The 11,965-nt window shown below is 38.7% G+C and overlaps 2 protein-coding genes across 2 annotated transcripts in view; both read left to right on the top strand.

The window, feature by feature from the left end:
- The first annotated feature begins 2,877 nt into the window (after positions 1-2,877).
- On the top strand, positions 2,878-10,584 carry TLR6 (toll like receptor 6). Its single transcript, XM_036331368.1, has 2 exons — positions 2,878-2,993; positions 8,094-10,584. The coding sequence occupies exon 2, from the start codon at positions 8,163-8,165 to the stop codon at positions 10,551-10,553; it is 2,391 nt and encodes a 796-aa protein (XP_036187261.1). The 5' UTR covers positions 2,878-2,993; positions 8,094-8,162; the 3' UTR covers positions 10,554-10,584.
- TLR1 (toll like receptor 1) overlaps positions 2,924-11,965 on the top strand; it is a 28,071-nt gene continuing 19,029 nt past the window's right edge. Inside the window, exon 1 of the mRNA XM_036331342.1 lies at positions 2,924-2,993. The gene's annotated coding sequence lies outside the window, so the exon portion shown is untranslated. The remainder of the gene's footprint in view (positions 2,994-11,965) is intronic.

Genomic DNA, 11,965 nt, shown 5'->3' with positions numbered 1-11,965 from the left:
ATCCTGTGCGACCCGCCCCGCCCAAGCCCTGCACAGAGGCTTTTGCCGGATAGCCTCAGGCAAAGGCTAGATTAGCACCTCCCTAGAGGACAGAAGTTCTCTCACTGCTGACACAGCTGATTCGCATAGCCACTTGGCCTGGAGGTCAAACCCTCCCTGGAATTAGCTACAACAATCAAGATTTAACTATAAGACTTCGAACAAAGACCACTAGGGGGTGCACCAAGGAAGCATAACAAAATGCGGAGACAAAGAAACAGGACAAAATTGTCAATGGAAGATATAGAGTTCAGAACCACACTTTTAAGGTCTCTCAAGAACTGTTTAGAAGCCGCCGATAAACTTAATGAGATCTACAAGAAAACTAATGAGACCCTCGATCTTATATTGGGGAACCAACTAGAAATTAAGCATACACGGACTGAAATAACGAATATTATACAGACTCCCGACAGCAGACCAGAGGAGCGCAAGAATCAAGTCAATGATTTGATATGCGAGGAAGCAAAAAACACCCAACCGGAAAAGCAAAATGAAAAAAGAATCCAAAAATGCGAGGATAGTGTAAGGAGCCTCTGGGACAGCTTCAAGCGTACCAATATCAGAATTATAGGGGTGCCAGAAGATGAGAGAGAGCAAGATATTGAAAACCTATTTGAAGAAATAATGACAGAAAACTTCCCCCACCTGGTGAAAGAAATGGACTTACAGGTCCAAGAAGTGCGGAGAACCCCAAACAAAAGGAATCCAAAGAGGACCACACCAAGACACATCATAATTAAAATGCCAAGAGCAAAAGATAAAGAGAGAATCTTAAAAACAGCAAGAGAAAGAAACTCAGTTACCTACAAGGGAATACCCATACGACTGTCAGCTGATTTCTCAACAGAAACTTTGCAGGCCAGAAGGGAGTGGCAAGAAATATTCAAAGTGATGAATACCAAGAACCTACAACCAAGATTACTTTATCCAGCAAAGCTATCATTCAGAATTGAAGGTCAGATAAAGAGCTTCACAGATAAGGAAAAGCTAAAGGAGTTCATCACCACCAAACCAGGATTATATGAAATGCTGAAAGGTGTCCTTTAAGAAGAGGAAGAGGAAGAAAAAGGTAAAGATACAAATTATGAACAACAAATATGCATCTATCAACAAGTGAATCTAAGAATCAAGTGAATAAATAATCTGATGAACAGAATGAACTGTTGATTATAATAGAATCAGGGACATAGAAAGGGAATGGACTGACTATTCCTGGGGGGGAAAGGGGTGTGGGAGATGCGGGAAGAGACTGGACAAAAATCATGCACCTATGGATGAGGACAGTGGGTGGGGAGTGAGGGCGGAGGGTGGGGCGGAAACTGGGAGGAGGGGAGTTATGGGGGGGAAAAAAAGAGGAACAAATGTAATAATCTGAACAATGAAGATTTAATTAAAAAAAAAAAAGAAATATTCAAAGTGATGAATACCAAGAACCTACAACCAAGATTACTTTATCCAGCAAAGCTATCATTCAGAATTGAAGGTCAGATAAAGAGCTTCACAGATAAGGAAAAGCTAAAGGAGTTCATCACCACCAAACCAGGATTATATGAAATGCTGAAAGGTATCCTTTAAGAAGAGGAAGAGGAAGAAAAAGGTAAAGATACAAATTATGAACAACAAATATGCATCTATCAACAAGTGAATCTAAGAATCAAGTGAATAAATAATCTGATGAACAGAATGAACTGGTGATTATAATAGAATCAGGGACATAGAAAGGGAATGGACTGACTATTCTTGGGGGGGAAAGGGGTGTGGGAGATGCGGGAAGAGACTGGACAAAAATCGTGCACCTATGGATGAGGACAGTGGGTGGGGAGTGAGGGTGGAGGGTGGGGCGGGAACTGGGAGGAGGGGAGTTATGGGGGGAAAAAAGAGGAACAAATGTAATAATCTGAACAATAAAGATTTAATTAAAAAAAAAAAAGAAAGAAACATCGATGAGAGAGAAACATCAATCAGCTGCCTCCTGCACACCCCCTACTGGGGATGTGCCTGCAACCAAGGTACATGCCCTTGACTGGAATCGAATCTGGGAACTTTCAGTCCACAGGCTGATGCTCTATCCAGCTGTGGGCAAACTACGGCCCACGGGCCGGATCCGGCCTGTTTGAAATGAAAAAAACTAAAAAAAAAAAAAGACCGTACCCTTTTATGTAATGATGTTTACTTTGAATTTATATTAGTTCACACAAACACTCCATCCATGCTTTTGTTCCGGCCCTCCGGTCCAGTTTAAGAACCCATTGTGGCCCTCGAGTCAAAAAGTTTGCCCACCCCTGCAGTCTATCCACTGAGCCAAACCAGTTAGGGCTCAGTGTTATTTATTATTCTAGGATCTAGAATTAAAGCCTCTAATAATACTAAATGTTGGTCAGAATGTGGGAAACAGGATGCAATTTCCTCTAGGTGTGGCTATATAGGTATCAACTACTAAGCTTTTCTTAAAAATTGATTTTAAAAAAAATCTTGGACTTAAGCGTATTTTATTTTAAAGTATCTTATCCAGAAAGACAGTGCTCCAAAACTGCTTGATAACCGTAGTTGCAATTACTTTGGAAAAGTTAAGTATGGTGATAATAGAAAACAGACCAAGTTCAATAACTTTCCACTCTGGTGACAATTTCACATTCAGGTTACAGCTTTTACAGATAAATATTACCTTAAAAAAGTTTTCTTCACACTGAAATGGCCATAACTTCTTGCTCAAATGAATTAAATTTTGATGACTATTTTAGTTGGTAGCCCATAAAAGCCTGCTGAGTCATATGCTTTGCACAGTGACCCTTGAAAGGGAAATTCACATGTAGGAGTAATTCCAGGAAGGTCCTACAGATGGCACAATACTGTAGTTACAGTACTGCTTTACTTAAACTAAGAACTTCCACTTTGTCAAGCACTTATTTTTCCGCCTTTAGACGTTGTTTTCTTCTGAGAAAGAAATCTGGGTAAGTAAGCAGGCTTTTGTAGCTTTTTCAAATTACCGCATAATTACTTCAAACAAGCAAGAAAATGCTAATGATTGTCTAGGAAATAGGCAATGTTTCTTTGACATTTTTGCAAGATGATTTTAGGTGTGTGTGTGTGTGTGTGTGTGTTTTTTAAATGTTGCAAATGTCCTTTTAAATATACAAGAAAGGTAAAGACCGGACTGTCTCCCAAAGGTACAAAAATAGCACGTGTCGTCATAGTTAAGGGAAAATCTAACCGATGAGATTTATTTCTTCTGCTTTTGTCTACTACATTTTCTCTTTTCACCTTTCTCTAGTTCCTTGTTTTCAGTAACGTTTACAGTGCTTTATGCCACTGCTACGGCACCTCTTACATATTATGTATCTTTATATAGTAGGCATGAGTGCTTTATGTCCCCTGTCACATAATTCTATAATTGCTTGTTTGTATCTGCACTAATTTATAAGCATTTGGAAAGCAGGGATTATGCCAGTGCTATTCATGTTTCTTTCCCTAGCACCTAACGCCTAGCAAAGTCCTGGCACATACTACACTCTGAATAAACAGTTATTAAATGAAGGAAGTGGAAGGCACTGACCGAGGACTTGCCTTTCTCTGCGTCCCTCACCTAAACTTTGACAAATAAAGCAATATTTCTCTCGCACACTTGTTGACTCGATTATGGAATCACTCTTACCTCAATGTTTTTCTTATCTCCCCTTTCTTTTAGTCTTAATTTTCCCAGATCCTATCCACTATGGTGTTTTTCTTGAAATAGAGCTTCTTCCATCTGTCTTTTTCCTCCCTCTTTTCATTCCATGCATTAAAGAAAAAGAAAAAAACAACAACTTTTCCTCCTACCTCTTTTTACTTCCTGGAAAAAAAAAGTAGTGAACCCTGTAGTCATCCACTCTCATCTCCCCTTTTCCTCTCTTTTTTTTTTCTTAAATATAAAAGCTCCTGGCTGCCTGGCTGGTTTGTTAAGTGTATACACTGGGAACTGCTTGAGGGTATAAAGGCCCCTGAAGGAATACTACCGTTTGGGGGCAGGGTGCTCTAAGGGTAGCTGATCAATTTTCTCACACAGCGGCTAACTTTCAGACCCCTGACCACAGACACCAGAGAGAGACCTCTAGGTAGGTTCTCATTCATAAATGTCAATTATCGAGCATCATGCGGAAGAAGTTCTTTCTTTTTACAAATAATACAAGCATGTTTCTTTAAACATAAACTGTTTTTATGTTAGCTGTATTTTAAGACAAACCTTTTTTGATTTATAAAAGATGTTCAAAATCAGAAATTTTGGAAATATACAAAAGCATAGGAAAGAAAATTAACTTTATCTAGGATTCAGAAAGCCAGATATAACTACTATTAGCATTTGATATATTTCTTCCCATTCTTTTTGCCCCTAGGCTTTGCTTATACATCAGGTTTTCCTCATGTTTTGCAAAATTAGAGTCCTATCACATATACAATTTTGTATTCTTATATTCACCTAACATTATATTGTAAGACACTAGTTTTTTCCAAAAGTGCAATATTTGAGACAGCATGTTATTCATGTTATGAGTGTGCCATAATTGACTAAACCATTTTCTACACAAGGTTGACTTTTCATTTTGTTGATTGTTTCTTTTGCTGTGCAGAAGCCTTTTAATTTTATAGAGCCCCACTTCTTAAACAATTTTCCTTTTTGTTGCCAGATCCAAAAAATTATTGCCAAGACCAATGTCAGGTTTTCTTCTAGAAGAACCTGACATTGTGTTTTCTTCTAGGAGTATTTTGTTTTAGTTCTTAAAAGTTAAGTTTTTAATTTATTTGGAGTAAATTTTTGTGAGTGGGATAAGATAGGCGTCAAATTTCATTCTTTTGCATGTACATATACAGTTTTCCAACACCATTTATTGAAGAGACTGCCATTTCCCCATTAAGTATTTTTTACTCCCTTGTCAAATATTAGTTTGTGCCTGGATTTCTTTCTGGGCCCTCAATTCTGTTCCATTGGTCTATGTGTCTGTTTTTATGTGCACATTATACTGTGTTGATTACTATAACTTTGTAATATAGTTGGAAACCAGGAAGTGTGGTGCCTTCAGTTTTGTCTGTCTCAGAATTGCTTGGCTATTTAGGATCTTTTGTGGTCCCATAGGAATTTTTCAATTTTTTCCCGATTTCTGTGAAACATATCATTGAAATTTTGATAAGTATTGCATTGAATATATAGATAGCTTTGGGTATAATGGACATTTTAACAATATTGTTTCTTCTGAACCATGAATGCAGGATATCTTTTCATTTATTCATGTCTTCAATTTCTTTTATCAATGTCTTATCTTTTCAGTGTATAGGTCTTTCACCTTCCTGGTGAAATTTATTCTGAGATATTTTGTTCTTTTGATAAAATTGTAAATGGAATTGTTTTGTTCATTTCTTTTCCAGGTGGTTTGTTGTTAGTGTATAGAAACACTGTTGATTTTGTATGTTGGTTTTGTATCCTGCTACTTGACTGAATTTGTTTATTAGTTTGTTTTTTTGTGGAGTCTTTAGGATTCTCTACATATAAGTTCATATCATCTGCAAGCAGAGATAATTTGACTTCTTCCTTCCCAATTTGGATGTTTTTGTTTCTTTTTATTACCTAATTACTTTGGCTAGGACTTCCAGTGTATTATGTTGACTAGAAGTAGCAAGAGTACCTCTTGCCCAGCTTTTACCTAAGAGTGTTCGCCATTGTGTGATGAAGAGGTGGAGGATAGTGGCTGGCAGAAGGAAAACTCAGTGTTGTGATGCACTCACATCAGCACCACTGGGTAATTACCTGGTTGTTACTCATTCTTGGTATTTGAATGAGAGACAAACACAAAGGGACAAAATGTGTTCATACCTTTTGTCGTGGAGTCCGTTTTCCTGAGACAAAACTTGAATACACTGGATTTTCCATACTACACCTCAGTTACATTTTCATGAATGTAGATGCTTTTGGATCTTGCCATTAATTTTCCATCTTTCTTAGTTTTAGGTGGCAAGGTGGATTTTCAAGTGTTTCTGTGTTTTCATGGGTGTTTTGGTGGTCAATTGGGAGAGGCTGTAGGGGAAGAGGGGTGAGGGACTTTTAACCATATACCATTTTTAAAAAAAATTAAAGTATAATTAGCTTTTTTAAAAACATGCCATTTTGTGGGCAGAGGATCTGAATAGACATTTCTTCAAAGAGGGCATATAGAGGGCCAACAGATATATGATAAGATACTCAATGTCACTAACCAACAGAAAAATGCAAATTAAAATCACAATGAGGTGTCACAGCACACCTGTTAGAATGGCTATCATCAATAAATCAACAAATAACAAGTGTTGGTGAGGATGTGGAGAAAAGGGAACCCTTGTGCACTGTTGGCGGGAATGCAGACTGGTGTAGTCACTGTGGAAAGCATTATGGAGTTTCCTGAAAAAATTTAAAAATGGAACTGCCTTATGATGCAGCAATTCCACTTCCAGTGTGTGTCCAAAGAACTCCAAAACACTAATTCAAAAGAATATATGCACTCTTATGTTTATAATAGCCAAGTGCCCATCAACAGACAAGTGGATAAAAAAGCTGCCCCCCCCCCCCAACACACACACACACTACTTGGGCATAAAAAAGAATGAAATCTTAACCATTTGCAACAGCATGAATGGACCTAGAAAGTATTTTGCTAAGTGAAATAAGTCAGTCAGAGAAAGACAAAAACCATATGATCTTACTTACATGTGAAATCTAAAGAACAAAATAAGTGAACAAACAAAACTGAAACAGACTCACTGAAACAGACTCATAGAAACAGAGAACAGGCTGATGGATGCCAGAGGGGAGGAAGGTTGGGGAATTGGGCGAAAAAGGTAAAGGGATTAAGAAAAAATAATTTGGTCAAAAATAGAAAAGGAAAGAAATGAAGTGGCCTGGTCCACTTATAATTATAGTTCTGCCACATTACAAACTCCCAGAGGTCAGGGATATAGTCTGTCACCAATGCCTAGAATAGTGCCCAAGCACTCAATACACATTTGCTTCATGTTTGTACATATTTAAATAATTTTATAATAAAAATAATTTAAAAGGAAAAAAAAGCCATGTTGTAATGATATGTCCCCAATCCGGAAGAGTATTTACTCTTCCAACGAATGATTAATTGAAATCCTACTCATCTCATAACTATTTTATTATTTCCAGTATATCCTCAGGTGATGAACAGCAGATCTTTTTGTTAATGAAACTGAACGACTAACTAGTCAAAATCTGCTCTGATTATTCCAGCTACACAAAGCCCTACTTAAGAAATGTTGCCTGTTCTTGTTCCCTAGGGGCTCCTAGATGTGTGTATGTGTGTGTGTGTGTGTGTGTGTGTGTGTGTGTGTGTGCAGATCAGATTCTGAATGAGGTCCAGCGAACCTCAAAATTCCAACCATTTGTTCTGGTCACAAATATGGGGCCTGTGGTCTCGTGCACCTGCCAAGTAATCTCCATCAGTGATTGTCATGAACTTCAATGTCTATATTGTTCTCTCATATATACAGTAGCTTTAGCCTGCCATGCCTCTGACTTCTCCAGAGTACTTATCAATATTTATCTATATTTTCCTGTTTTATCAGCGTGTTAACTGTAGGTACTTGATGTTTTCAGATTATCAGTGCTGAATCCCATCTCTCTGAATGTGTTGCTTCTGGTCTACTGTGAGTTGGGAAAACACATATCCATTTTCATGGGAATTGTGTCAAAAATAAGGTCCTGTGACTAAAACATTTCCTGCGACCAGAAAGATCAGAGTATATGTGTTATCTCAATGCCCTTTGCCAGCCGGTAAGAGCACCTCTAACTTGTACCTGGAGGTGGTTCCAGGAAGGCATGATTGTGGACACTCCAGTGCAGCACAGGAGGCTGCCCTGTGGCCATCACAGCTGCCTTGCCGCTCACAGGATGCCCTGTGGGAGTCAGGCAGCATTATGACTCTGTGGTGAATAAAGAAATAATTACGACTGTGTTTAGTTAGTAAGTAGAGGTTTGAGAGCTATTACCCACTCTTTATATATCTTAATGTATAGTATATTTCTAGGATTTGGATGCATATCAAGATGCTCTGAAGAACAGTGACAGCCCTTCGGGGGATAGCCGCTTCAACACCATGACCAAGGACAAAGAACCCATTGTCAGGAGCTTTCATTTTGTTTGCATGATAACCTTAATATTTGGAACCATAATCCAGTTCTCTGCTGAAAGTGAATTTGCAGTAAATGAGTCAAACAAAGGCCTTACTCATGTTCCAAAAGGCCTGCCACCCAAAACCATAGTCTTAGATATGTCTCAAAACTACATATCTGAGCTTCACCTCTCTGACATCAGCTTTCTTTCGGGACTCAGAGTTCTGAGGCTTTCCCATAATAGACTCCAGTACCTTGATATTAGTATTTTCAAGTTCAACCAGGATTTGGAATACTTGGATTTATCGCACAATCAGTTGCAGAAGATATCCTGCCATGCTGTCACCAGTCTCAAGCATTTAGACCTCTCATTCAATGACTTCGATGCCCTGCCCATCTGTGAGGAATTTGGCAACTTGACTCAACTGAATTTCTTGGGATTAAGTGCTAAACATTTACAACAATCAGATCTGCTACCAGTTGCTCACTTGCATCTAAGTGGCATCCTTCTGGAGTTGGAAGGTTATTATGTGAAAGAACATGAGACAGAAAGTCTTCAAATTCTGAATACAAAAACACTTCACCTCATTTTTCATCCAAATAATTTCTTCTCTGTACAAGCAAACATATCAGTTAGTAATGTAGGGTGTTTACAACTGAGTAATATTAGACTGAAGGATGAGAACTGTCACATTTTAATTACATTTTTATCAGAACTAACTAGAGGTCCAAACTTATTAAATATTACCTTCAACCATGTGGAAACAACTTGGAAATGTTTGGTTAGAGTTTTTCAATTCCTTTGGCCCAAACCTGTAGAATATCTCAATATTTACAATGCAACAATAGTTGAAAAGATTGATAAAGAAGATTTTACGTATTCTGAAACATCACTGAAAGCGTTGAAAATTGAACATATTACAAACAAAGTTTTTCTTTTTTCACAGACAGTATTATACACTGTGCTTTCTGAGATGAACATTATGATGTTAACCATATCAGACACACCTTTTATACACATGCTTTGTCCTCAAGCACCAAGCACATTTAAGTTTTTAAACTTTACCCAGAATGTTTTCACAGATAGTATTTTCCAAGAATGCTCCACTTTAGTTAGATTGGAGACACTTATCTTACAAAAGAATGAATTAAAAGACCTTTTCAAAGTAGGTCTCATGACTAAGGATATGCCGTCTTTGGAAATGCTGGATGTGAGCTGGAATTCTTTGGAATATGATGGACGTGACAGAAATTGCACTTGGGCTGAGAGAATAGAGGTGTTAAATTTATCTTCAAATATACTCACTGACTCTGTTTTCAGATGTTTACCTCCCAGACTCAGGGTTCTTGATCTTCACAGTAATAGAATAACAAGTATCCCTGAAAATGTCATCCATCTGGAAGCTTTACAAGAACTCAATGTTGCTTCCAATTCTTTAGCCCACCTTCCTGGATGTGATTCCTTCAGCAGCCTCTCTGTACTGATCATTGACTATAATTCAGTTTCCAACCCATCAGCTCATTTCTTCCAGAGCTGCCAGAAGATTAGGTCCATAAACGCAGGAAACAATCCATTCCAATGTACATGTGAGCTCAGAGAATTTATCCGAAGTATAGGCCAAGTTTCCAGTGAAGTGGTAGAGGGTTGGCCTGACTCTTATAAGTGTGACTATCCAGAAAGCTATAAGGGAACCCTACTAAAGGACTTTCATGTGTCTCCATTATCCTGCAACACAGCTCTGCTGATTGCCACCATTGGGGTCACTGGGCTGGTGTTGGCTGTCGCTGTGACTGTCCTCTGTGTCTATTTCGATCTGCCCTGGTATCTCAGGATGGTGTGTCAGTGGACCCAGACCCGACACAGGGCCAGGAACACATCTTTACACAAACTCCAAAGAGCTCTTCAGTTCCATGCCTTTATTTCGTACAGTGAACACGATTCTGCCTGGGTGAAGAATGAATTACTACCAAACCTAGAAAAAGAAGATATACGGATTTGTCTGCATGAGAGAAACTTTGTTCCTGGCAAGAGCATTGTGGAAAATATCATAAACTGTATTGAGAAAAGTTACAAGTCCATCTTTGTTTTGTCTCCCAACTTTGTTCAGAGCGAGTGGTGCCATTATGAACTCTACTTTGCCCACCACAATCTCTTTCATGAAGGATCTAATAACTTAATTCTGATCTTGCTGGACCCCATTCCACAGAACAGCATTCCCAGCAAGTATCACAAGCTGAAGGCCCTCATGGCACAACGAACTTATTTGGAATGGCCGAAGGAGAAGAGCAAACATGGACTTTTTTGGGCTAACATCAGAGCTGCTTTTAATGTGAAATTAACACTAACCACTGAAAACAATGACGTGAAAACTTAAAAAAAAAAAAAAAAGGCCAGGAAACCTAACTTAAGAAACCATCATAAACATGGGTCCTATGAACACCCTGGTATTAAGTTATTAGGTGCTCGCATCATCTCTATGTGTTCAAGAAAGACTTCACGCCCGGCTGACGTGGCTCAGCGGTTGAGCGTAGACCTATGAGTCAGGAGGTCACAGTTCGATTCCCAGTCAGGGCACATGCCCGAGTTGCAGACTTGATCCCCAGTAGGGGGCATGTAGGAGGCAGCTGATCAATGATTCTCTCATCATTGCTGTTTCTCTCTCCCTCTCCCTTCCTCTCTGAAATCAATAAAAATATAGTTAAAAAAAGAAAAGAAAGACTTAACAACAGCCATGTTTCAATTGAGTTGGGGAGCAGGCTGGGGCTGAGGTGGTGCTCAAACCTGCTGATTATGATGCCAGATAGCTCAGTCTCCTCTGGTTTAACCGTTGTGTTACAAATCAAAACAGTCTCATTTAAGTAAATGCTCAGTCATTCAAGGATCTTTCCTTTCCTCCCTCTGTCAAATGGATTCTGTGTGAGCAGGAGTTTATAGAACTTCCTGGCAGCATGGAATGAGTCAACCTCACAGCGGTATGCTGTGGTCCTTGGGGTGCCCTGCGCATGCTCATTGGCTTCTGGGTGAACTTTGTTTTCCTGTTCAACTTTAGAACTTGAAAAAAATTGGGCTGGTTATGGAAAATAGAGACACCATTTTCATCACATCTGAATAATCATTTGTTAAATTTTTGACCTAGCTACACAGATATGCAGTAGTTTGTGAATATAAAGGGAACTATAGCCTTAGTCATAGGCTGTTGAGGCTAAAGACATGGGTTTACCTGCTTGCCAAAAAAACTCAGAGCCAAATTTATTTGTAACTGTTAATTGCATAGGACATTTTGGTGCTTTAAAATTTTGGAGAATGCTTCAAAGCTTACAAAAGGTACATTTTAAACAGAAACAGCTCTACCCTTACAACCTCACATAATCTTAATTACCTCTTTAAAGTCTCTATCTCCAAATATAGTCATACTGGAGGCCCGATGCACAAAAATTCATGCAAAAGTAGGCCTTCCTTCCCCCAGCTGCCAACACCAGCTTCCCTCTGGCACCTGGGACCTGGGCTTCACTCTGGCCCTGGCTTCGTCCAGAAGGATGTCTGGAATGACACCTGGAAGGACATTTGGTCTAATTAGCATATTACCCTTTTATTATTATAGACTCTAAGGAACCAAGGGGTTAGGGCTTCAACATATAAATTTTGGAGAGGACACAATTCAGTCCATAACAGATGACTATGCAGATAAATTGAAAAATGGTGACAGTGATTTATAGTTGTTACCAATATCCATTCTCCCTTTATTTATTAAATATATTTTTATTGTTGATAGTATTACAGATATCT

Source organism: Myotis myotis, unplaced genomic scaffold (genome assembly GCF_014108235.1).
Source record: "Myotis myotis isolate mMyoMyo1 unplaced genomic scaffold, mMyoMyo1.p scaffold_m19_p_1, whole genome shotgun sequence".
NCBI classification, from domain to species: Eukaryota; Metazoa; Chordata; class Mammalia; order Chiroptera; family Vespertilionidae; genus Myotis; species Myotis myotis.
The sequence above is the reverse complement of the archived record's forward strand: the minus strand, read 5'-3'. Positions and strand labels throughout refer to the sequence as shown.